The sequence below is a fragment of the Muscardinus avellanarius genome, assembly GCF_963383645.1.
Source record: "Muscardinus avellanarius genome assembly, chromosome: 2".
NCBI lineage: Eukaryota > Metazoa > Chordata > Mammalia > Rodentia > Gliridae > Muscardinus > Muscardinus avellanarius.
The window spans coordinates 94,197,422-94,224,719 of record NC_137787.1 but is presented as its reverse complement, the minus strand read 5'-3'; the positions used below and the strand labels follow the sequence as shown (position 1 = coordinate 94,224,719).

At 33.0% G+C, this 27,298-nt stretch overlaps 1 protein-coding gene across 1 annotated transcript in view; it reads right to left on the bottom strand.

The window, feature by feature from the left end:
- LRP1B (LDL receptor related protein 1B) overlaps positions 1–27,298 on the bottom strand; it is a 1,956,425-nt gene that overhangs the window by 706,346 nt on the left and 1,222,781 nt on the right. The window contains exon 21 of the mRNA XM_080689945.1: positions 4,608–4,790. Coding sequence (XP_080546071.1) covers positions 4,608–4,790 — 183 coding nt within the window. The remainder of the gene's footprint in view (positions 1–4,607; positions 4,791–27,298) is intronic.

The following is a 27,298-nucleotide window of genomic DNA, read 5'->3' as shown; positions in this document are numbered from 1 at the left end:
CTTTTGAGATTAGAAGCTCTTAAGCATTAATGGTTGCACTGTATTTTAATTTAGTTCTTATTCTTTTCTTTTCAGGAATAAAAAACTAATGCGTTTATGTTTGAACACTAATGGATGGCAATTTATGAATAAAAGAAAAGCCATTCTAACTACAAAATGCCAATTTATTACCTTGAAAAACTTAAAATGTTAAAGCTAGCATTTAAGACATCTTTGAAAATAAACATGAACTCTTTATTGAATATCTTGGCTAGTTTAAAGGTATTTGAGTTCATAATATGAGAATTTTGTTAAATGAAAATATATCAAAAGGATTAAAATGTATAAATATATAAATTTAAAGTTTATATCTTTTAGTGATTCCAATGTACACATAAGTCTGTCATAAATATGAATTACTAATTTTACATTATACCTCTTCTAACTTTGTAGTTTATTATGTTTAAACCACTGGTTAAATTAGAAGCAGCTGAATGGTTAAATTATTATATTCACAATTCTCTCTTAAATGAAACATCCCTTTCACAACAATTGTGTTTTTATATTAAAATTTGTTTTACTTTAACATAATTTGATATAAACATATTTACTACTAATATTATTATGTATGTAATACAAATATCAAGTCAACACACATAAATGCCTCCAAATATCTAATTTCCCAAAGGAATCAGCCAATCTCATCATATCCCAGATTTATCTTTAAATCAGATCAAATCCAGAAGAAGCTGTTTTGTAACAGTCATTGCAAAATATCAATAAACATTATACTGTTAAATGTACAAACACTTGAATTTTCTATTAAGTTTTTTTTAATATATTTTTGGGGACACTGAGAATTGAACCTATGGGCATCCTACCTCTGAGTTGTACCCTTAGCCCATTTTATTTATTATGTTTTGAAACAGTTGCTGAAGGTGGCCTCAACCCTGAAACACTCGTGTCTCAGCTTCCCAAGTACTGACATTACACTAATGCACCACTAGACCCAGATAGTTTTTGTTAATTTGTTTAATTATTATTTATATACTTTATCAGGATATTTTCCATGTATAGACATTTTAAACCAGTTTTTACTGACCTCACAGCTGTTAGAATTTACATTGCTATAAAGCTTTTTTCATAAAATTTTAATTGGCCAACATTGATTGCATATATGTATGAGATATTTTATATTTCAAGCATGTTTGCACTATATAATGATCAGATTAGGATAACTGGACTATCAATTATCTCAAATATTTTCCGGTTTATTTGTGTGGAAACACTCAATATTTTCTCTATCAGCTATTTTATTTTATTTTATTTTATTTTATTTTATTTTTTGTTTTTTATTGGTACTGGGGTTCCCTGAAGCCCTTCTACCTCCGAACTACACTCCCAGATCTATTTTATACTTTTTTATTTTTGGAAACAGGGTCTCTTAAGCCAGCATGGCTGGCTTCGAACCTGTATGATCCTCCTGTCTCCCCCTTTAAGCGCGGGGATTACAAGTGTGTGCCAACACGCCTGGCCTGTCTATTAGCTATGTTAAAATGTAGAGTAAATTGTTGTCCACAATTATTAACCATCTGTACTAAAGAATATTGAAAGTTTTGCTTATACCCAACTGCTTATTCCAGTAACCATCCTTTCTTCAACTCTCACCCCTTTCCAAGCTTCTAGTAATCATATTTGTGATGCTTTTGATAGTTTCTTCATTGAAAAATTATATTCTCATTTTATGGCTTACATTTCAATTTGCTAAACTTCAATAGCATATCCAATTAGTTTAAGATGAGATTTTTTTCATGTCAGTTTATATTTTGTTTTAACATAGCTTAGCCAGTTTCTTATTCATATATGTGTTAAAAACCATTCTGTTATATTTAAACATTAGCCTAATTAGGCAAATGACAGAAATCACATAGGGGGAAATATACACTCTTTACTCTTTGAATTATGTTTTGACAAAAGTCACATAAGAGAAATACACACTCTGTAATCTTTGAATTATGTTAATCTAAGTCATTGAAATAAGTCTATTGAATAATAACTCGTTTAAGTAGCCAGTAACTCATTCAGTTAATATAACTCACATATTTTCCAAAAAGATAATTTCTATACTTAAAGTTGCAGTTTTCCAGTATTTTTTAAATAACTTTTTAATGTAACCACAGAAGAGAGTCACATAATTGTAAAAAATATTGATGGAAAATAACCATTTTGTAAACTGAATTCTCACTAGGAATGGGCCTCAGGAGTCTTTATTTATGTGTGTCTGTGCTAACTTACATAAATTTATCTTTTATTTAATTACCTCATTTTGACAAAGAAATATGCTTATGAAAAGACATGGTAGGAGTCTGTCAACAGATGAATGAATAAAGAGAATGTGATATATATAAACAATGGAATCCCACTTCGCCATAAGGCAGAACAAAATTATGTCATTTTCAAGAAAACAGATTGAAACTAGAAAATATTATGTTAAGTGAAAGCAATGTCTTTTTGTATCTTTATGTGCACGTCCACCACCGTGCTTTCCAGTGTTTGTTTACTCAGGGCTCTGATAGCTTTTCCTTTCTATTGTTTGTTGAAACAGGGAACAAAAGGAATCACTAAGAACTCAGATTAAGTAGTTTGAACACAATTTCCTTTTAAAGAGACATTCCAGAGATGATTAGAAAATATATTATGAGTCAGGTATGGTGGTACAAATCTTTAATACCAATTATTGGGAGACTGAGACAGGAAGATCATAAATTCCAGAGCAGCTTCCAAAACTTAGTGATAACTTGTTTCAATATGAAAACATAAATAAATAAATAAAATAGAACTTGGGCATGGTGGTGCAAGAATGTAATCCCAGTACTAAGGAGGTACAGACTGGAGGATCACAGGTTGCAAAACAGCCCCAACAATTAATGAGACACTCAATAATCTAAGAAGAATCTGTTACATAGAAAAAAGTACAAGGGGTTGGGAGGGCAGGTATCTCAGAGATAGAATGCTTGATTCCCAGTACCATAATCAAGCAAAAAACAAATAAGGACTGGGTATAGATTATAGGTAGTATGCCCCTGAGTTCAATTCCTATTACCATACACATAGAAATGAATATATCCTGAAACCTTTAGAAAATTCTTTCCATGAATGATCATACCAACTTTTTCACAAATTATACTTTAATAGCTAATTATATTCTAATTTTCCTTTAAACTTTATCTCATCCTCTGATAGAGGAGAATAATATGTCTCTAATGTCAGGTAGAACTCAATATATAGAGAGAAAAATAAAGATAATAATAATAATAATAATAATAATAATAACAATAATAATTGCATACCTTTGTAAAAATAGTAATAATCTTAGACTTTCAGGATAAATTAAAAATATGATGGCAACTAACAGCTTTATCATAACAGAATCAAATGACAGCATAATAAAAATTTAGAAAACTGGTTGAAAACAAATATATATAAATATATATATTATATTATTAAATATATATAATATTTATTATAAATATATTATATATATATATATATATATATATATATATATATACATTTCCTTTCCAGATATCACATTTAAATTTCAGAGTAGACCTTACCTACAGAAAGAGAAATACTGTCTGTGGATTTAGCTCTCTTTTTCTCTTTTATACATATATGAGATACATATACATAAATATATACACATATACATATGTGTATATATATGTACACACACTGTGTCTCTGTGTGTGTGTGTGTGTGAATTAAATTCAAGGATGTTCTAATACTGATCTACATCCATAGCTCCTTTTAATTATTTATTTTGAGACAGAATCTCAGTTATTACACATTGGCCTCTAACCTGTGATCCTTCTGTCTTAGCCTCCAAAATACCCAGGTTTCAGGCATGTGCCACTGTGCCTGGCTATCTGTCTCTTTCTTATCTCTGAGGTTTGTGGCTCTAAATCCAAATTGGCTGGTTTCAAATCTTAATTCTGCCATGCAGGCTTTGTAAATTGGAGCATGTTGCAAAACTTTTCTTTGCTTCATAAGTTTGTCAAAAGAACATTCACAGAACTGTGCCAGGCCCACAGTACTTCTCAACAGATGCTCGCTATAGATGACAGATGATAGATGTAATGGTTTGGATTAAGAATGTTTCCCCATCCCCCACAGAAACTCAGTAAGGGTATTGGAAGTGAAACTTGGTTGATAAATAGGGGTATTTGGGGGTTTGGCCTTGGGGATTATATCAGGTTTCCTCCCCCATCCTGCTTCCTCGCTTTCTTTGTTTCTGGCCTCCATAATGTGAGAGCAGAGCCCGGCTCTCTCCCTGTCTGGCCTCCCACCTGAGCCTATAGACCCGGCCTGACATGGACTGGAACTCTGTAATCTTCAAAAACCTGTGAGCAAATAAATCTTTCTTCCTTTAAGTTGTGTAGTCACTTGTTTTAGATCACAAAAGTGAGAATGTTAATCCAGACACTATTATTGTTACACATAGAAAGTGAGCAAGCCTACCAGAACTACAAGCATGCTTTTTAAGAACTTGAGAGTGAGATGGAGGATGTGCTGGAAGAATTCTACAATCAGGACACACTCAGAAGCTGAACCTGCTCTCTTCTTACCTGTACTGTGACAGGAGAACTTGGTCCTATGGTCACACAGGCGAATGGTGCCATTGCAGCCCTTCTCGTCACTGCCATCCTCGCAGTCTTTCTCTCCATCACAGCGCCACAGTTCAGGAATGCAGTTGCCATCTGGATGGCACTGAAATTCATTCCCATGACAACCAGCAGGAGAACGAATCTCTTGATTTGAAACAAGGAAAAGAGAGAAAGAGGGAGCAAGACATGAGGAAAATTATTTTACTTGAAGATAATTTTTTTTTCAAAATTTTCTTTCTTTGGGCATTCTTATGATGCTGGAGAGAATGTGTATGTAATTCTTTCCAGTCTAGTATTTTTCACAATCATTTAAAAGCACTAATAATTGAGAAAATGATGTTTATTATCTCCTATGGGATTTCTGAAAGTACTATATAATTCATAGAAAGAACAAGTAAGTTAATATAGGGCTTTTTTTTGTTTGTTTGGGTTTTAATTAGTGTCATAAGAATGAGATCTTTGAAAGAGCCTTCTAGAAAAATAAAAAGTAAAATCTCATACTATCCTCTTAACAATAATACTGGTTAATTTTTGACATATCTTTGGGTAATTATTTCAAATTAAGAAGGAAATAATAAAAATAATATGTGTTTTCTGACTCAAAATATTTAAAGAATAACTGACAATTTTGAAAAGGAAGCAAAAATTTAAATAATAAACATACTTTTCAATCCATAAGATTTTAATTCTAGAATTGGTGTGTGTGTGTGTGTGTGTGTGTGTGTGTGTGTGTGTGTGTGATTGTGTGTGTATGTTACTCAGGGGCTTTAATCCCAGTCCATATTCTTATTAATATTATTTTTCTAAATAGGATCTTAGTAAATTCCCACAAGTTGGCCTGAAAGCTGTGATTCTCCAGTCTTAGCCTCCCAAGTATTGGGATTACAGACTTACGAAAATGTGTCTAGCTAGTACAGACTCTTACCATAATAATTTAAAGGCACTACTCATTCAAACTTACTTTATCTATTATTGTTTTATACCATATAATTTAATATTATATGATATATAATATTATTATCTAAAATCTGGTCATTAAAATCTAGAAAAATTCTGCAAATAAGTCTTAATAATAAGAAAATATAATTGTGTATATATATATATATATATATATATATATATATATATAGTTTTACATATAACAGTTGAATAATATGACTAACCAATACTTTTGAAGTTTGTAATATCTATTTAAGGAGATCATAGTAACCAATATTTTCATATACTGTTGTAAAACAATACAAATATATATGACAAAAGTTTAATATAATAAATTATCTTACATAGCTATACCCAACAATTAATCTATAATTTACCTATACCAAAAATCAGTTTATATATCATTATAAAACTTTGGAGTGGGTTCATGAGTTATTCATTGTTGAATGTGCTGGTTTAGTGAAGATTTGTGAAAATTATTTAAGAAAAGATTCACTTAAGTTCAAAGCTAATAATAATGCTGATATAACCAATGCAGTTACTTAATCTTCTGAGACCTTGATTTGTTCATATGGAAAATGGAGAGAAGATTATTTTAACTATAACATTTTGTAAGGTGTGGTGGTGCATACCTGTAGTCCTGGCTACTCAAGAGGCTGAAGCAGGAGGATTCCAAGTTTTAGGCCAGCCTGGGCAACTTAGCAAGATTCTGTCTAAAGAAATAAAAAATAATTTGTAAAAGAACTAGGGATGCAACTTTATAATAGAGTATTTGCCTAGAATGTATGAGGCTCTGGATTCAATTCATACACAGTACTTCAAAATTAAAAGAAAAACTATAATTTTTGTTATTAATTTATTTTCTTCTTTATTCAAAACCTTTCCACGGCTATAAAATTGCATGTGACACATCAAGAGGCACAATATGGACTTGATTCTGCTCCCCAAGTATTCTTAGAACAGTAATGCTAAGTGATAAATAATCAATAAAACATGTCCCTATTGAAGCAAAGATAAAGAAGTTACATCAGTGAAGAATAGGAGTTCCAGCACACAACTGTAATGCCAGGATTTGGGAGGCTAAACTGAGATAAGAGGATTATAGGTTCAAAGCCAGTCTCAGCAAATTAGGGAGACCCTCAGCAACTTAGTAGCAAATAAAAAAGAATGTGAGTGTTAAAATTTCCCTGGTTTCAATCCCCAGTACCATAGATAAAAATAAAATAAAAGAAAGATAAATGCAGTTTCATTTCAAATAAAACTTATTAGAACACATTTTCAAAAGTGACCACTGCCAAGAGCATACACAGTATCAAGCTCACGTCATAGAGAAAGTACTGAGTTTTGGCTAGCTGTTTTATATTTTTATTGGTGCACTGTAATCTCACTTCTTAATGTGGTTCAGAGCGACAGTGACAAACACACACAAAGCACTTGGTGGTCTTTCCCCAAGCTCCTCCTCCACTCCCCACATTCCACATACAGGATAGCTGAGATTGGCATTGGTATTCTCATATACATTTATAATGTAAATAAAAGTGATTCCTTCATTGATTCTCCCTCTCCTCCCTCCTTCTCCTAGACCACCTCCCTGGATCCACTACTAGATCCATTGGTGTTTCTCCTTCATTATCTAAAGTCCCTCTGGTATCCCGATTTTCTCTAGCTTCCCCACATAAAAGAAAACAAAAGGCCCTTCACTTTCTATAATTAGCTAATCTCACTTAACATAATGGTCTCCAGGTCCATCCATTTTTCTGCAAATGATGTAATTTTGTTCTTTATTGCTGTGTAGAATTTTATTGTGTGCATATCTCATAATTTTATGATCCATTCTTATGTTGGTGGGCATCTAGAATGGTTCCATAATTTGGATATTGTGAACTATGCTGCTATAGATATTGATACGCATACATTACTATAATATTCTGCCTTTAGTCCCTTTGTAAAGGTACTCAGGAGTAGTATAACTGGATCACATAGTAGAACCATTCTCAATTTTCAGAGGAATAGCCACAGTGATCAACACAGCAGTTTACTAATTTGCAATTCCACCGACAGGGTAAAAGAGTTCCTTTTTCCCCACATTTCGCTTTAGAAGATCTGACAAAAACAAGAACTTTCCTTGTCTACTTTTGTGTTCATTCAAATCATTTTCACTTTGGTTATATCATTAACATGATTTAATAAAAATACTTGATGTGCATATCTGCAATTGATAAACATAGTATAGTCTGTATACAAATGGGAATTTTATGTGGAATAGGATACAGCAATTTCCTACCATATTTAATTTAGTATCTTCAGAGATTTTTATAGAGAAAAATGTCTTAACTACTAGTGATTAAAGAGTTAGTTTGGGAATGGTTTCAAAAACAAAATATCATAAATTTTTTAACCAAGGATATTTCTTTAAATTCTATGTTATTTCAACATTCAGAAATAAGGAAAAACCAAAGGAACTTGAAGGCACAGTTAGCTTTGTAAGCATAGTTCTATGGTGAAGAGGCCAATTTTGAAGCAGTAACGCAAGGACTCTTGGTTCTTTCTCCTACTATTTTAACTTTTCTTGAAAATAAAATAAAGCAATTCTTGGCTTACCTGAATTTTATAACCTACAGCATGAGCTCAACCAATAACATACAAAAGTTGTATTTCAGGTAATTGTCACTCAATGATTCCAAATATTTAATAAAAAATGGAAGATATAATCTATTGATTTTGTACATTCTCTAAAATAAGAGTTGTAGACTGGCAGCTCATATATTGAATCTGTCCCTCAGAATGTTTAATTTTGTAAAAAATAAAAACCTATTGGCCTTTTAAGAATTTCATGCTTTCCTATAAAATTCTAGATTTCCCAGGAACTTGAAATGTAGGACAAGTCTTAGGCTGGTACCTTTGTAGCAACCAACAACTGTCTGCTTTATATGGAACAGATTTAATTATTTATTTGCAATTCCCTGTTATAAAAATTATATTTTTCTCTTGTTTTCTTTAATTTGAATATTATATCATTCTTTTTAAAATGGGACTATATACTGTAGTTTTTTTTTATCTTAGTAGAATTTTCCCTTGGTGAGATGTGGCAGCACTATATTTTTAAATTGTACTTCTAAGAATCAGAAAACTTTATTCACTATTGCCTCAAATTAATATGAACATTACTCTCTTATGCAAATTGGTTTTTCTTCTTTATGAATGCTTTTTATGGATAGTAGTGAAACTAATCATGTTTCCTTGAAATACCATCTTAGATCTTAGAGCTAGAATTATGAAATATTTTTATTACTTAAATATGTTAGAACCAATGTCACCTTCAAACTTATTTACATTGCTAATTCTTATTTTGCCTTTGTAAAGTCCTCCCTGTTATAATCTTTAGTAGTTTAAGGTTATAGCCCATATTACTTTTATAAATGAATAGAGAACTAAGTAAATAAATCATAAAAGTGATGTGTAAGGGAATTTTTGACAAGAAATAACGTTTACACTTTAAATTTACCTTAAAAATGGTTTATTAACTTCAATAAAGTTAAATACTGTACAACAATTTCTAGAGAATATTTCCATTTTATGTCCCTCCCTTTTTTTCTTTAAATACTCTTGTTTAAAAATGTTCAACAATAGCCGGTTGTGGTGGCGCACACTTCTAATCCCCGTGCTTGGGAGGTGGAGACAGGAAGATCACGCAGGTTCGAAGCCAGCCGCACTGGCTTAAGAGACCCTGTTTCCAAATAAAAATTAAAAAATAGGTTTGGGAGTGTAGCCCGGAGGTAGAAGGGCTTCCAGGAACCCCAGTACCACACACACACAAAAAAGAAAAAGTTCAATAATAATGGAAAGAATTCTATGTTTAACTAACTACTGTAAGAGTGAGGGTTTGACTCTTTTAAGATTATTTTGACTTCTGTTTCCAAAGTTTTTCAGATCTTTCAGATGGTGTTGCCATTCACACTCAATAACATAATGGGGAATTCACGAGGTTGCATTAACTTAGAAATCTAAACTTATTAAGTTAAATTATTACTTCTAAAGAAGGAGTCATCTTAGACTCTAGCAAGGGCATACTTCTGAAAGTGAGAGAAAAGCAGAGACTGGCTCCTCTTGAAACCTAAAACAATTGACAAACTTAATAGGAAAAATGTAGATTATAGCCATTGCCAATCATGCCAAATATAGTATTTTTAAAATAGGCTATGTGCTATCTTCTAATTTTGTAAAATATAAGATGAAAGATCAAAAGTTATCAGGAAAATCAGCAAGTATTTGTACACAGAAATAAAAATAATTGCAGCAGATCCAGCCCCATGCTAACTTTATATTTAGAACCTAGTCTTTTAGTTGAATGTTATTCACAACTGGGAATTAGTTGTGATTAGAATGATCAAAGCAGACTCTCTGAAGGGAGAGAGTATACTGCTATTTTCTGATTACTTTTAGTTCATTTGCATTTTCTTTGCTTTGCTTAGCATTATTTGGTTTATCTATTTGTTTCACAAATGAATCCACTTACTTGTTTTCTTATCCTAAATAAATATGCACTTTATTTGCTTTTTAAATACAGATGTGGCATGTCTCTTGGTATTTTCTCTCTTCCTCTTCCTCCTCCTCCTCCTCCTCCTCTTCCTCCTCTTCCTCCTCCTCTTCCTCCTCCTCCTCTTCCTTCTCCTCCTCCTCCTCTCCCGCCACCCATAGGCTGGTATAACATCTATCAAAAGCCACCACAATCTATCAAATGACATTAACTTAAAAACATGAGAATACTATGGAGTAGGAAGTTCAATTTACCATACCGAAAATCCAGGTCTAAATGAAAACACTGGACCTATACATGCTCATATACATGTTATTATATATAAATACTGTTCTTGATTATTTATTTCCCTAACCTGAATTCCTTTCCTGTCTAAACTTTAATTATTAATGTTCATAATTTTCTTTAAGACCCACTTTAAGAAATAAACTATGTAGGACTGAGTTTATGGGTAAGCAGCATGGGATTTGTAAAAATACAGAAATTATGTGTGATTCTTGGTATTGATATGTATTTTTTTTATTACTGTGAGGGAAGCCAGTACTTTTCTTGACTTTCAAGGTAACCTCCTTAAAAGCATGACAACACCTCACATATTCCTTCCTGAGTGTTTAATTTTTAACTTATATGTATATCATGCATGGATAGTGTGTTATAAGATAGATGTTCTACTCTATTGTGATTAATATTAATTATACTGGATCATATTGAATCCAGTGGGAAAATATTATCCATCTGTTCCTTTTGATTTTAATTAAAATGAGTAAAAAAATAGAAAGCTGTTTAGTCTCTCTTTTTTTAACAACAGATACATTTTTGGTAATACTGAGAATTGAGCTCGTAGTTCTTCTACTCCCTGAGATATCCCCAACCCTATAAATTTGATTTGAAAGAGCAACTCAGTAAGTATCCTGAGGTTCTTGCTAAATTGCTAAAACTGGCCTCAAATATGTGATCCTTTTGTCTTAGCCTCCCAAGTACTAAAATTATAGTATGAGCCACTGTCACCAGCTTAGAAACAAATATTATGAACTTATTTTTCAGTACAGATGATAATTAGCAGAAATGTGATTTGAACCCTTATAAGTAATCTTGGCACCTATTCTCTATTTAATTATGCCATTATTATATATACGTTTTCCGGTCCCAGGAATGGAATGCAGATGCATTCTACCTCCAAGTGACACCCCTAGCCCTATTCTTTATATTTTTTATTTGGAAACAGGGTCTCACTGAGTTGCAAAAGGCCTCACACTAAGTAGATGAGGCTGTCCGTAAACTGCGATCCTCCTGTATCAGCCTCCCATATGCTGGGATTACAAGCGTGAGCCACCACACCCAGTAATTATTACATTTTTAAAAGACTTTTCTCATGTAAAAGCTCAGGGATAAAAATATAATCAGACCATGTAATTATCCAAAAATTTGTGGAAACTCCTTTGTTTTATATTTAAATTACTGTTCTTTAGCCTATTTGTTTTAAAATAAAATTTAACATTTATTTTATTATCTTATAGGTTATTATAATTTTTATGAAAAGATCAATAAGCTGTAAATTGCAAGAGGTTGTCTAGCCTTCATATTGAAAGGCAGACACAAGGAATGAGAAAATTTGAATAATAATATACTTGATCTAATTAGTGGTAGAGAGCCACAAAATTAGTTTTACCATCTTTAAAACAAGAACATTGGCCCAAACAATTTCTCATTTTCTCTTTCAACATGTACTTATTGCAACAGGCCAGGCATTTTCCAGGTACTACAAAAGACAAGGGCATACAACAGAGACATTACTTATCCAATAGATCTAACGTGAGAGCAAAAGGAAGCATGTAGGCATTTCATAAGTAATTACCTAAGAAATAAATAGGTTAGGCCGGAAATAAAGTCTATGAATAAAACTAATCAGAGTAATGTCACAGAGAGTATTACAGAGAACAATAGACTGGTTATACTGTGATAATAGACAAGTGGAAAATCTCTGTGTCTTAAGTAAACTTCCTACATATCCATTATCATCATTCAAGGACCCAAGCTGATTGCTGAATGACCATCTTGCATTTTTTTTTTTATTTTTATGTGGATCATATTGAAAATAGCATACATTCAGACTGTGTTTGGTACCCTCTTCACCCCCACTTCCCTTTCCCCCCTCCCAACAATGAGTGTCCAGGTTGACCATGCTACATTCATACTTTTACACATATTTGGATGTAGGTCCTCCATTAACCAACCTCAGCCTTCTTCCTCTCCTACCCTTCCATTCTAGCTTTGCTGAGGTTTCCCCTCTGTTATCTGGAGTCCCTCTGGTATTCCCAATTCTCTCTAGTTTGGGCATATAAGAGAAAACATATGTTCTTTCTCTTTCTGTGCTTGGCTGATCTCAACATAATTTTCTCCAGGTGGAAAACCTTCTTATGAATGACATGATTTTGTTCTTCTTTACAGATGAGTAGAATTCCACTGTGTGTAATTCCCATAATTTTGCATTCCATTCATCTTTTGATGGTGATCTAGGTTGGTTCCATATTTTGGCTAATACAAATCATGCTGCTATGAACATGGGTATGTATATGTTACTGCAGTTCTCTGATTTCAACCCCTTTCAAAAAATACCCAAGAGTGGTATAACTGGATCATATGGTGGATCCATTCCAAAGTGCAGGGAATTAAAGCAAAAATTAACAAGTGGGATGGCATCAAGCTAAAAACTTTCTGCATCAAACCCAAAAACATCAAGAACCTAAAGAGAAAGTCTACAAAATAGGAGATCTTTACCAGACACCACTCTGATAGAGGGCTTATACCCAGAATATACAAAGAGCTCAAAAGACATTATACTCATAAAACAAATAACCAAATGGAGAAATGGGCAACTGAACTGAATAGACACTTCACAAAAGAAGAGATACAAATGGCCAAAAGATACATAAAAAATGTTCAATATTAGCCATCAGGAAGATGCAAATCAAAACTACGCTGAGATTCCATCTAACCCCAATCAGAGTGGCAAGCATAAAGAAGTCAAATAACAACAAATGCTGGTGACGATATGGAGAAAGAAGTCTTTTACATTCTAGGTGGGAGTACAAACTAGTTCAGCCACTATGGAGATCAGTGTGGAGATTCCTTAGAAAATTTCGAATGGATCCATCTTGAATTTTTCTTAGTTAGCAGGCAATAGGGACAGAGAGGATCTGGATGGTCTCCTATCAAACCTGAAAGGAACACATGTTATTTTGGATAGAAATTTATTGGCTAAACCTAAATAATTGGGCAGGTGCTCTCTTGTTCCTGACGAACATAGAGGTCCAAGGAAGAACAATTTTATGATTGTTCAGAACAGGAACTAACTGTAAATATATTGTGAATGGCACTGATGACTGCCACAAAGAGAGACTGGGATAAAGGACAAAAATTGAAAAGGTGATTCCAGAAGGTGATATTTAAGATGAGTGCAAGGTAATGGGGGAAAGATGGACATGGAAAAGTTAAGGCAAAGAACACACTAAGCAGAGGGAGTAGTAACCCCAAACACATAGGAAACAGATTAAATTTTCACAGAAAAAAAAGAAAGAAGTGAATGGTGGTCTGTGAGCAAAGTTAAATCTGAGAGGCAGACTGAGTAGGATCTCATGGGGATTTATCAGCAACTATGGTAAGATAAACTCAATGGGTATCTATTCATTTTTTTATTCCAAAACAAGTGATAAAGACAAAATCTGATTTATATTTTTGTTAAGTTTTCTTTGACTGCTCTGTGGAAAAAATATATCATAAGTGAAAATACTGAGATCAGATACATGCTTTGCTTGGAATCCAGGTACAAAATGGAAAGGAAAGTTTCTCCCTTCGAATGTATCATAGAATGGTAGGCATAAAGGAGAATAGGAAACATGTGCAGATACAAACCCATATCACAAATGCTATGGTAGGAGAGAGTGACAAGAAGACACAGAGAAGAACACTAACCTGGACTTGGCAACATTGTAAGAGACATTCTTAAGACAAAATAAAAAGGGAATTCTGAGTCGTGATTAAGAATTAGGTAAAAAAAACATAAAATGAGACTGGAAGACTTTTTAAGCAAAACTAGCTATATTTATAAAATTGTGTGTAGAGTCTGAGCTGAAGATCTTGAATATCTGTACATGTTATTCTTAAGTGGTTTAATTTAACCCTAAAGGCAACTGGAAATCACAGAAAGACTTCCAGCTAGACTTTCACTTCTTAGATCACTTTGGGAACATTTAGATAATCAATAGAAAAAAAAAAAACATGTCTAAGACTTTAAATTTACAAGGGCACACACACACACACACACACACACACAAGCATTCAAATCATTTTTAGACTTTTATAATTTTACCTCCTTTTATTTTCATCTTACTCTCTCATAATAAAATAAAATATCTCAAATATGTTCTCAATCCTTTTTGTTTTGTTTAGTTTTTGATGGGTGTTTAAGTTGAGAAATGTTCTCCTTTTTAGCCAGAAAGCACTTAAAAAATCTCATGAAGTTTTAGTTTTTCTTAATCTTCTTGCCAAATGAAATTAGCTTCTGCAAACAGTTGTTGATTTTCCTCTGGATAAAGAGCTACATTTCTCAAAAGAGCCTGGGATGATTAACCCAAGTTCCAGGCCTGTGTAGATCCCTAAGGCCTCAGGTCCCTAGGCTTTAGGGAGTAGCACACAATCTGTCTTTGTGATATAGATTTTCCCAACAGAGTGTTAAAATGATGACTATGTTTATTCGTATATGGCCGTGCCGTTTTACTGTTAAGTTTTTATGTTGCTGATGCTGGTTATATTTTTAACTAATGTAATCTCATTGTATTTTTGCCCTGAAGCTCTTTAAACCAAGCATATAATTTGGGAAATCTAATAAATAAATAAACACAGAGCCCTGGAGGAAATGTGGCAACTGATGGTACGTTGTATACCAAAATTTAAAGAAATTCACTGTGACTAAATTTTTGCATTTGGAAGACTAGCATCTGTACAGAAACAGAAAGGATATTTTTCTTTTAAAGTAAAAAATAAATGAAAATCAGAATTGCAAAAAATATTTTTCTACTGTATGTATGTTTTTAGTCAGAATACATTTTTGGTTCATAAAAATATTAATGACACACTCAGAAAATAGCAAATAATGGGACTGCAATATGATGGATTATTTAAATTGTGAGATCAGTGGGGGATCCTTTTCGTTGTTTTAATGAATGTTATGCCTTGTTAGTCTGCCCTGTAGTTCTTTGAAAAGTAAAAAGCACTATATATTGAATGTGCACAAAGCTTGCTGTATTTCATGTAGTAACCACGTGTCAGTCCCTGTTCTTTTCCCAGATTGTCACTGAATTGCTAAGCATCAATAATTCTACACGTATGGCAGCTATTTTCAACAGTTTTCTTCTGCAGGCATTATTCTGCAGGCCTGACACCACAGAGAAGCTGGTCTGGCAGCATATCAAGAGCCTCATCTCACTTAGAAACAGAATGTGGATATAATTGTTTCCTGTTTCTGCCTGACAAGAACCCTGATTTCCCCCTAATGAAATTAGGTTCCCAACTTGTTACTAGAAATCTTTAGGAGACTGTGCTTATTAAAATATCTCAGATATTGGGCTGTCTGCAGGCTGTTTGGGTGTTGGTAGAGGGCAAACCATCCTGTTCTCTGTGTTATGCAAGACAAATTTTCCAGGGGATGCTGCGTGTCTGAGGGTACTACAAACTAACAATAAAGACACCCTGGGTCTTCCCTTTTGAATCAATTTGCCCTCATCATTAGCCATGAATAATTAGCTGCAGATTATCTGGGTTTGCCATGTCTATAGATTTATATTTTGAACTTCTCTTTCATTTGCTCCCAGCCCCCAGAGTGTTTTTTGATATTTTGTTTGCTATTTTAACAAAATCATCTTAATATCTCATATGTTTCCACCACTGAAGGTTATCCCAATAAAAGTCTAAATGGGACTACCCAAACCATTTATGGGAATTAATGATAAATATAATGGAAACAAATAAAGAGTATATATTTAAAATGTGTATTTACTATTTGGGCCAGTTAGAAACGTTGAAGTGAAAGAAATAAAAAAGAACATGTGGATGCCTAAGCACAAATTAAATTTATATGTAGTATTAACACATGGATATGCAGACACACACACACACACACACACACACACACACACACATAAAAAGTTACGAAGCTAAATATACCTTTAAAAAGTTAAAATAGAATTAAAATGAAATCTTCATAAAACATTTATTTAGTTCATTCAAATTATAGGCTTTGATATCTGAAAATCCACCATGAACATTTTACTTGGAATCCAAATATTGTGAGAAAGATAAACTCCTACATTATTTAAATAAAATGAATAGAATATATTAATCTGTTAAATTAGTTATGTAAAGAGAAATCTAATTTCTACTCAATTATCAAATTAACCAATCCTCTTAATTGGTATGTTAAATATCAAATATAGGTAAAACAAATTGTTATGTCTATATTTATTTCTTGGATTATCGATATGCCTAGGTAATAGTAGACACAAATTAAAGGAAAGATTACTTAACATGTTTTTTTAAAAATAATGTAGAACATTATTATGTAGAAAAATATGTATAAGCAATACATGAGATATATGTGTGAGAGAGGGAGAGAAAATAACATTTAAAACTTAAAGGTTTATCTTTTTAACTTTGGCTTTTTCATTTTCTTCACTCTGTTTTGTCTGTGCCCTGTATATGTGATAGTTTATGAAATATGGGTATAGAGTTAAGATTATTATTTCTTTAAAATGCATGTCTACACCTAGGCTGGTGGCACTCCCCTGTAATCCCCGCGCTTGGGAGGCGGAGACAGGAGGATCGCACAGGTTTGAAGCCAGTCACGCTGGCTTAAGAGACCCTGTTTCCATAAATAAAAAAGTATAAATTAGGTCTGGAGTGTAGCCCGGAGGCAGAAGTGATTCCAGGAACCCCAGTACCACACACACACACAAAAATGTATGTCTATTTATGTTCTTAATAAGAGGTCAGCTTCAATCTACAGACCAAATTCAGTCAACCACCTGTTTTTAAAAATAAATTTTTTTTGGAATGTGGCTATACTTATTGATACATTGCCATTACCTGCTTTCCTGCTAAAATAGCAGCGTAGGTACCTACAATAGGCAAGGATAACATATTTTCTATCGTATCCTTTACAGAAAAGGTTTGCAAACCTCTGTTTTCAACTGCTCTAAATTCTCTTTGTAATTCAGAGAAGGTCTTAGTCACATACAGATATATAAAAAATAATAGTAAAAATATTTTGACATAAAACGTTCTGTTCGTCATGAATATTCCACACCAGAAAAGTTTGATAGTTCAAATTGATGATTTTATGCCATTCTCCCTCTGAAAACACTATGATATGAGACTATAATGTATCAATAAAAGTATATGGAAAATATTTTGGATGCAGTTAATTCCAATAAATTTTCCTTTAGAAGCCTATACCTTCACAAATACAAACCCAAACCTCAATTAAATATTGTTATAAAAATGAATAATCTGTCCTTTACAGTATAGGAATATAATTTCTAAGTGAAAATTTAGTTAAAGCTTTATATAAAGAAGGAAACAAATCACATGTCAAAAGTGATCTGTTGGGATCTAAATACTATTTCAGGAAAAGCAAAATTCCCATTGCTAATTTCCCTAGTCTTAGAAAAGCATGCACACTATTCAGTTATTGAGAGATGAATTAATTATTTTGTAGGTTATCCACATTCTTTTGGACTATTTGGTTTCTTTGTCTGGTCTTGCTATTTAAGTAATCATTAGCTACAGTGTGAAAATGTAGAACTATAATTTAAAAACTATAAAAATTTATTGACTCCTCATTTTTTTAGCTTTGTTAAAAGATCAGAACAACAGAGTGAGGTTATTCATTAAAATTAGTTCTTCTGTTACCTATTGATTTTAATTAATAATTATATCTTCAAAAGATACATAATAGTCTGTTCAATATCAAAGTGCATAATTATTCTCTTAATAAAGAAGCTAATTTTATCAAGGAATAAGTATGGCCCCATTTACTGTCTACTCTTGCCATAATAAAGATGAGGATAATTGACTTCTTTTTTCATATTTTTATAATTATTATTATTTTTTTATTTTGGTGGTACTGGGGTTCCTGGAAGCCCTTCTACCTCTGGGCTACACTCCCAGACCTATTTTTATATTTTTGAAACAGGGTCTCTTAAGCCAGCGCATCTGGCTTTGAACCTGCATCATCCTCCTGTCTCCGCCTCCCAAGCATGGGGATTACAAGCGTGCACCACCACACCCGGCTTATATTTCATTTTTATAAATTTCATTTATCTGATTTCTTTTTAATTTTACTGACATGCACATCGATGGACAAATTGTAGATTCTCAAACTACCTTTTTATTATGAATTGATTGAATGACTGAGTTTTCTTTGCTCTTGCTAAAGAAACTGTTTGCTGTATTAATGGTTACATTAATTTTAAAGAGCTACTTTGTCCCAGGAAATCAAAAAGAAGTTTCCTATGGATAGAATCCATTAATGCTCAACACTGTTTTGATATCTCATTACTAATATTTTTCTAAACAAAATCAATACATGAAATAATAAAGTTAAGCCATACTATTTATATTTCATTGGAAAAAGATATGATACCTTTCTATAATTAGATAGGCTTTAAATTTACACTTAATTGTATTTTATGAGGACATAATTTATATATTCACAAAAAGTAAGTAGTAAAAACATTAAACAAAATAGTATATGATTTTGTCAGGGCTATAACACAATTTGCTAATTACTCCAAAATCAAAATCAATACTTTATTCCCAATAAAATTTGATTGCTATAAACTAATAGCATGTTTTTGTACTTTGGTTTCTTTTAGCAAAAAATCAAGCTGAGAGAGAGTTCTGGGGATGGAGGAGTAAATAAAAGCAGGAATATTTTCCTCACCCTGACAACGACTGTACTGGCAGATTCTTTTGAATGCAGCTATTTGGGAATTCTATTGTCTATTGAAACCTTGCAACTTTTAGGGTAAGGCCTGATTGGCAAATTGTGATTAATTTTGTTCAATTTCAGCTCATAACACATTATCAACTATGACTCCCTGAAAACCCATTGGTATAGCAAATAATTATGCATGTATTCCTGGAGCAGCTTGCACAGCTTGTACAACCCTGAGTTGGCAAAAAGAAGCCCATTTTTCAAATATTGGGGAAACTGTACTTTGATAATTGATGGTCTTTACTGATCTCAGAGGTCTAGACAAAGAAGTGATGGCCACTGTTATCTTTTCTATTGTTGCTAGTCCCTCCCTCTCCAAATAAGGTGATTTCTGGAGGATTTTAAAAGCTTGCTTCACTTGTATTTGTTTTTCTTTTTCCATTGGAATACCAGATTTTAAATATTAGACACTCAAGCACAGTCAATTATACATTGAACATTAGAAAGTTACCATGCAGTTGCAAGGAAAAGTAAAGACTAAGAAAAGATCTGAGAAGAGCTTAACTTAGCACTAATATTTATATTTGACAGAAATGGTAATGCAACAATTAAGCAAACAAGAAGAGGAACAAAAAAAAAGGAAAAAAGGAAAAGGAAAGAAAAATAAGAAAAAGAGATAAACAAAAAAGAAAAAGAAAAAAGTGAAAAAAACTAATATCCAAAACTACTATTTTATTGTATTTAAATTTTCAGTTTTAAATAAAGGATGTTAAGGTATACAAAAAAAAAACACACAAAAACATATGGCTAATTCAAAAGAAAAAAATAAGATAACAGAAATTATCCCTGACAAAGAATTGATAGTGGATTACAATAAAAATCTAAACCAGTAGTCTTAAAGATACTCAAGGAGGATGAGTATCAAAAGGATGAAATGCAAAAAGATGATATGAAGAAAGTGAAGAAAAACATATGAACAAAATAGAAATATCAGTAAAGAGAGAGGAAAACTAATAAACTTGAACATGAGTTCTGAAGTTGAAAAGTACAATAACTGAAAAAAACTCATTAGAAAGAGTAAAAGGCTGATTAGGGTAAGTATAAGAAAAGAATCAAACTTAAAAATATGACAGAAAATACCAATGTAAAAAACTGAAAGAAAATATATGAAAGGTATCCGGGTGTGACGGCGCACACTTGTAATACCAGTATTCAGAAGGCTGAGACCTGGGGATTGCGGTTCCTACGTGGACAGCCTCAGCTACTTAGTGAGGCCCTCCACAATTAAGTGAGACCTTTTTTCAAAATAAAGGAAAAAAAAATAGGGCAGGTGATGTAGCTCAGAGTTAGAATGCCCCAGGTTCCTCCCCAGACCCCCCTAACACACACATACACAAAGATGGAAGGAAAGTGAACAGAAAATATGTGACCCATGCTGCACCATCAAGAGGACCAACATATGCACTTTGCAGAAGAATAGAGATGGAAGTGGGAGAGATAATATTCAAATAAATAATGGATGGAAACTTTCAAAACCTGATGAAAGATATATAAATATTAAAGATACTCAAAAAACTCAAGATAGGAGGAACTCACAGAAATCTATATCTATAGTTTAATAATATATCTAAAATTAAAGATCAAAAGTATCTTGAAAAAAGCATTCTATAGAAGAGATATTTAATATGATTGTAAGCAAAATTTTCATTAGAAACTTGGGGTTAGACTGTAACATTAGTTAATTTGCTAAGAATGCTAAAGGGAAAAATGTCAATCAAGATTCTATATCTAGCAAAACTGTGCTTTTAAAGTGAAGAAGATATTAAAACCTTTCCAGATAGATAAGAGTAGAAGAAATTCATTAGGACAAGAACCTAAGTGCAAGAAATGCTCAAAGGAGTTTATAGGCCAAAATGAAAAGGTATTTATTAAACAGTAACTATAAATTGTATAAATAAATAAAATATTCATATAGGCAGTTATAAAGTCAGGTATTATTTTAATAGTGGGATTCAACTGTATTTTAATGTTTTTAACATGATTTGAGAGACTGATAAGTTATTTTAACAAAAATAATTGCTTAAAAGCTAGTATTATTGTAATTTTGGTTTGTAAACTCACATTTTGCTTTATACATAATTCAAAAGACCAATGCATTAAAATATTAGTTTATGATTTGGTTGCACAATTGTAAATATGCAATATTGTGACACTAACAACTGAAATGAGTGAGGCAGAGGTGTAAGGATGCAGAGTGTTTGGATGCTACTATCTGCTATAAATCCAACTTGAGTTTTATAATATTAAGATGTTAAGTGTAATCTCTTTTTTTAAAACAATTTTTTTATTGAACATAAATAGTATACATTTACACTATATTTGGTGCCCTCTCCCCCCCGCCCCCATTTTCCCTTCCCAGCTCCCACCAATGGTTGTCCAGGTTAACCATGTCTTATTCATAATTTTACACATGTTCAGGTGTAGACCCTCATTAATCAAGATCAGCCTTCCTCCTCTCCTATCTTAACATCCAAACTTAGCTAGTATTTCCCCTTCAATATCTGGAGTCCCGCTGGTATCCTTTGTGTTTCCTAGTTTGGGCATATTAGAGGAAACATATGTATCTTCTCCTTCTGTGCTTGGCTGATCTCACTTAACATAATGTTCTCCAGGGCTTTCCATCTTCTTGCAAATTATATAATTTTGTTCTTCTTTATGACTGAATAGAATTTCATTGTGTGTATTTCCCACAGTTTTGCTATCCATTCATCTGTTGATGGAGATCTGGGTTGGTTCCATATTTTGGCTATTACAAATTGTGCTGCTATGAACATAGGTATGCATATGTTGCTGTGTTTCTCTGAATTCAACCCCTTTGGAAAGATACCCAGGAGTGGTATAGCTGGATCATGTGGCGGATCTATTCCCACCTTTCTTAGGAATCTCCACACAGATCTACATAGTGGTTGAACTAGTTTGCATTCCCAGCAACAGTGTAAAAGAGTTCCTCTTTCCCCACATCCTTGCCAGCATTTGTTGTTGTTTGATTTCTTTATGCTTGCTACTCTGACTGGGGTTAGATGGAATCTCAGTGTAGTTTTGATTTGCATCCCCCTGATGGCCAGTGATGAAGAACATCTTTTCATGTATCTATTAGCCCTTTGTATCTCTTCTTTTGTGAAGTGTCTATCTCTTGATAGTTATATAAATATTAGCATTAGATATACACAAAAGGTAATGAGAAAGAAATTTTAACATTCCATTTCAAAAATTGACTAAACACAAAAATGCAGAAATTTAGAACAAAAACTATTTCTCATGTACCTAAAAAAAATGTCTGAATTTCATCCTTAAACACTCTGATATATAGGCACGGGTAGAAACTGACTCCAAAAGAGGCCAAAGCTCAGGAAATTAAAACAAGAGTTAGTAAGTAGGATGGCATCAAACTAAAACGTCTCTGTTCATCAAAGGAAACCATCAAGAGTCTAAAGAGAAAGCCTACAGAATGGGAAAAGATCTTTACCAGCTAGCCCTCCGACAGAGGACTAATATCTAGAATATAAAAAGAACTTAAAAGGCTTTACACTAAAAAAACAAATAATCCAATCCTGAAATGGGCAACTGAATTGAATACATACTTCACAAAAAAGAGATACAAATGGCCAATAGATACATTAAAAATATTCAGTATCACTACACATAAAATGGTTAAGATAGTAAGTTTTGTATTTGTGCATTTATCACAATAAAAAAAAAATCTTAGCAGGATGTAGTGGCTCACATTTGTAATCCAACATTTGTGAGGCTGAGATAGGAAGATTGTGGTTCGAAGACAGCCTCAGTTACTTAGTGAGAGCCTCTGCAACTCAGTGAGATCCTGTTTCAAAATAAAGAATAAAATTGGGCTGGGGATATAGCTTTGAGGTGGAATGCCCCTGGGTTCCATCACCAGTACCACAAAAACAAACAAACAAACAAACAAACATGAATGTATAATGTATCCTCAGAATGCTTTTTTCTTTTTTTGTATTGGGGGTGGAACTAGGGGCATTCTCCACACTACACCTCCAGCCCTAATTTTTATTCTTTATTTTGAAACAGGATTTCACTGAGTTGCAAAGGGCCTCACTAAGTAGCTGAGGATTTCAGAGAACCGCTATCCTTCTGAATGCTGGGATTACAAGCTTGCTCCACCGTGCTCGGCATTAGAATGCTTTTGTGTGTGTGTGTGTGTGTGTGTGTGTGTGTGTGTGTGTGGTACTGGAGGTGGAACCCAGGGTCTTTTCTACCTCTAGGCTATACTCCCAGACCTATTTTATACTTTATTTAGAAACAGGGTCTCACTGAGTTGTTGAGAGTCTCACTCAGTAGCTGAGGCTGGCTTTGAACCTGTGTGATCCTCCTGTCTCAGCTTCCCAAGCGCTAGAATTACAAGCATGCACCACCATGCCCAGATTTTAGAATGCTTTAAAAAATGAAAAGAAAAAAATATTACTATGATTGTTTACCATAATTTTTTATAATAGTTTTTTGTAAAAATTAAACTTTGTTGCTAAAGACCTGATGCTTCAGCTGAGTTATGATATAGATTAAAAATCAAAAGAGGCTGGATTCATTTGCTATTCTTTTTTTTTTTTGGGTCTGGGGGTGGAACCCAGGGGCATTCAACCTCTGAGCTATACCCCCTGTCCTATTTTTTATTCTTTATTTTGAAACCGGTTCTCACTGAGTTGCAGAGGGCCTCACTAGGTAGCTGAGGCTGTCTGCGAACTGCGATCCTCCAGTCTCAGCCTCCCAAATGCTGGGATTACAAGCGTGTGCCACCACGCCTGGCTATAACTAATTATATATATGGTATATTATATATTACATAATATATTACATATATTATATCCTAAATTTTTAGTTACAAATCATTTTTTGCATTTGTGTGTGCTAGTGTGTGTGTATGTGTGTTTGTGTGTGTGTGTGTGTGTGTGTATTAAAGAGGCTTGAACCCAAGGACATTCTACTTATGAGCTACACCCCCAATCCTATCTTATTTTTTATTTTGAAATAGGACTCTAGATTGCTGAGGGTCTTAAAACTGTGATCCTCCTGTCTCAGCCTCCATGTACTGGAATTTTAAGAATGTGCCACCATGTCCAGCCTAAAATCAGGTTTCAATAGCTGCTGTCTTTCATGCTCTTTTGGCAGAATATTGGTGTCTTTTTGATTGGTGCCAGTGCTGTCAGAACTTCTTGATTTTCCACAAAGTATTTAGCATGATCATTTGAAACCAAGATCTTCCCTGAAAATATCTTTATGGTTCAAATGTCTCAGCCTCTATGTGTCTCACATAGAACATTATCAACTCCTTCCAGGAAGAAGTACACTAATTTTTAATTATCATTAGCATTCTAATCAGGATAGAAAGTTTATCTATTTGAGCCCTTTTCCTTGTCTATATAATAAAAGATTTGAACAACATGATCTTTTGATTTTTTTTCTACTTTCCTACATTTTCTGAGTCAATGTGGAACTGTTAGGATGGAGAAACATATCCTTTGGGTTAATGACAAATTTGTCTGTGTTGTAGAAATGTTCACAATTTTTCAATGAAATTTCCCAGAATCCACTTTATGAAGGTGAATAATGGGATGTAAAGGAAAACAGAATGAAAAAAAAAATATGATAGCAGACTTACATAATGTAATGGCCTAAGTCTATTCTGGTACCCATTGTGAAATTTCATTACAATGACCTGTGGTAAATAGAAAAGTCTTTCCTTTTTAATATTTAAGTTAAATTGTGTATGAAATTCAGAGTGAAATAGCAATTATTTAGGGATCATATAATGTTCATTTATATAAGGAAAAAAAAAAGAGATTACACTTTATAGCTGGGTATAGGAATAAAGAGCAGATAATCCTTGCAGATTTCTGCTGCTTAATCGTAGGAAATTATATTAACCTTTCTGGATAGTACTTATTGTGAAGATTAAGTTAGGTAAGAGATACTAGGAGCCTGGCAATAAGTGGGTCACCAATATATGTCAAGTCCTTCTTCTCCTATTTTATCATCATGCTATATCCTCACTGATACTTCTAAGCTGGAGACACAAAAAGAATTTAAATTTTACTCCCGATTGGTCAGAAAGTTCCTAAACAAACAAACAAACAAACAAACAAAAAGTATGGTAACAAAAGATAAGGGAAATGCCTTATCAGTTTTATTTTATTGAAGCTAGATCTGAAACTGAAAATTTATTGGATAAATGAAAGTGATTACATTTTACTAAGAAAAACATACATGGCTAAATCAGTACACTTAACCTTGGCCATAATTATTAAAATAAAGGCCAAGATCTGGAGGTAAAAGAAGAAAATAGAAAAAACATTACTCTCTTTGAAAGACAGAACAAATAAGAGCTAGGGATGACTGTATAATATACATTTATATTCATGAAATAAGTTCTTTCATTCAACAGTTATTTGATTTCTATTCATTAGTGTGTGTGGCTGTGGGATGAGAAAGATAAGATTACTCTAGATTTTTCTTATTTCTGGAAAAAAGATGAAAGAAGGCAGATGAGTGAATAAATGAATAACGCTTCAGACCCAAAGAATAGTGGAAGTTTTCAAAGCAGCAGCAAACATAAATAGTTAAAGCAGAAGTAACAAGCTCATGAGCAGAAGACTATGAGCATGTGTGAGCATGTATATTAGCAATATCATGCACTTAACTGCCTAATGGATTTGAGAACTTAAAGATTTTTCATAATAAATCAAAATTGAAGGTCAATACATACTTAATTTTTAATTTGCATTTAAACTGTATTGCTATGTAAATAAGGAACCACATATGTTCCAGCCTCTCTCAGCCTGTTTATTTATTGCAGCAGGCAATAAATACTTCCTTTCAAATGGCTGAACAGAATGCATTGAAGAACAATGATAATGAACCAGAGTCAGATGTCCTTTCAAATTACAGAATCCAAATACTTGAGGAATATTTGTTGCTTTTAGAAAAAATTTACAAAATCATGTTTAGACCTCTGTCAAATTTAGAATTATTTGGTATAAGTTTTTATAACCATTTCTAAAAGTAAATTTACTTATGGCAATAGCTGTCTAAGGATGCTGAACAATTTGCCTATGTTTGTCTCATAAATACCATTTTCAAAGGGTGAAGTACAATTGAAATTTCCCCAAAAAGCATAAGAATAAAAATTTCCATAATTCAAATAAATTGAACTGTCAAAAATGAGATTAAAATTAATTTCATATATTTTTATTACATAGATGTAAAATAGGCCCGCAGTTTTCATATTTTACTAATCTAGTTAAAGAATGAAAGATTTGTAAGAAAGGCCTTTGCTTTATTCTTGATGTCCTTACAGATAAAACCACCTTTTTACAGTACATAAGTAATACATAATAAATGGCTTGGTGATCGAGAAGTACTTTCCTCATTAAGAATTCTCTGAGAGTCTAGACTCACTTATTTTTCTACTTGAAAAAACTATATATCCAGTAGGTTTGAAAAAAGTCATTGTAAAAATATGTACTAACCAAAGGATTCAGAACCAACAAGAAATTAGGACTGAATGAGAGACAGGCACTGAAATAAAGATAAAAAGAATGTTGGATTGTCTTTGTATTCTACCTTTTGTGTGTGTGTGTGTGTGTGTGTGTGTGTGTGTGTGTGTGTGTGTGTGTTACTGAGAATGGAGCCCAGGGGCATTCTACCTCCTAACTACACTCACATCCCTACTTTTTATTCATCATTTTGAAACAGGGTCTCATTGAGTTACAAAGGGCTTCACTAAGTAGTTGAAGCTGTCCTCAAACCCCAATCCTCCTGTCTCGGCCTCCCAAATGCTGGGATTACAAGTGTGTGCCATCAGCCCTGGCTTTCTATTTCACTTTTGCTTGCTTGATCTTTCTCCCATTCTGTGTGTATGTGTAACAGTGACTTACTGAAAATAGAGTGCTTTCTGAAGACATTATGTTTCCTTTCCCTACAAGGAAGCTAAAAAATGAGAGAGAAAAATAGTATAATATTAAGATAGAAAGTAATGGAGAAATATCAGTGTATGATGGGCTATCCGCATATAGTTTCCCATAGATTCATCATAATAATGATGAAACATTAAATATCACTCTTTTGTTTTGAAAATGATGTCAGAAAGGATATGAG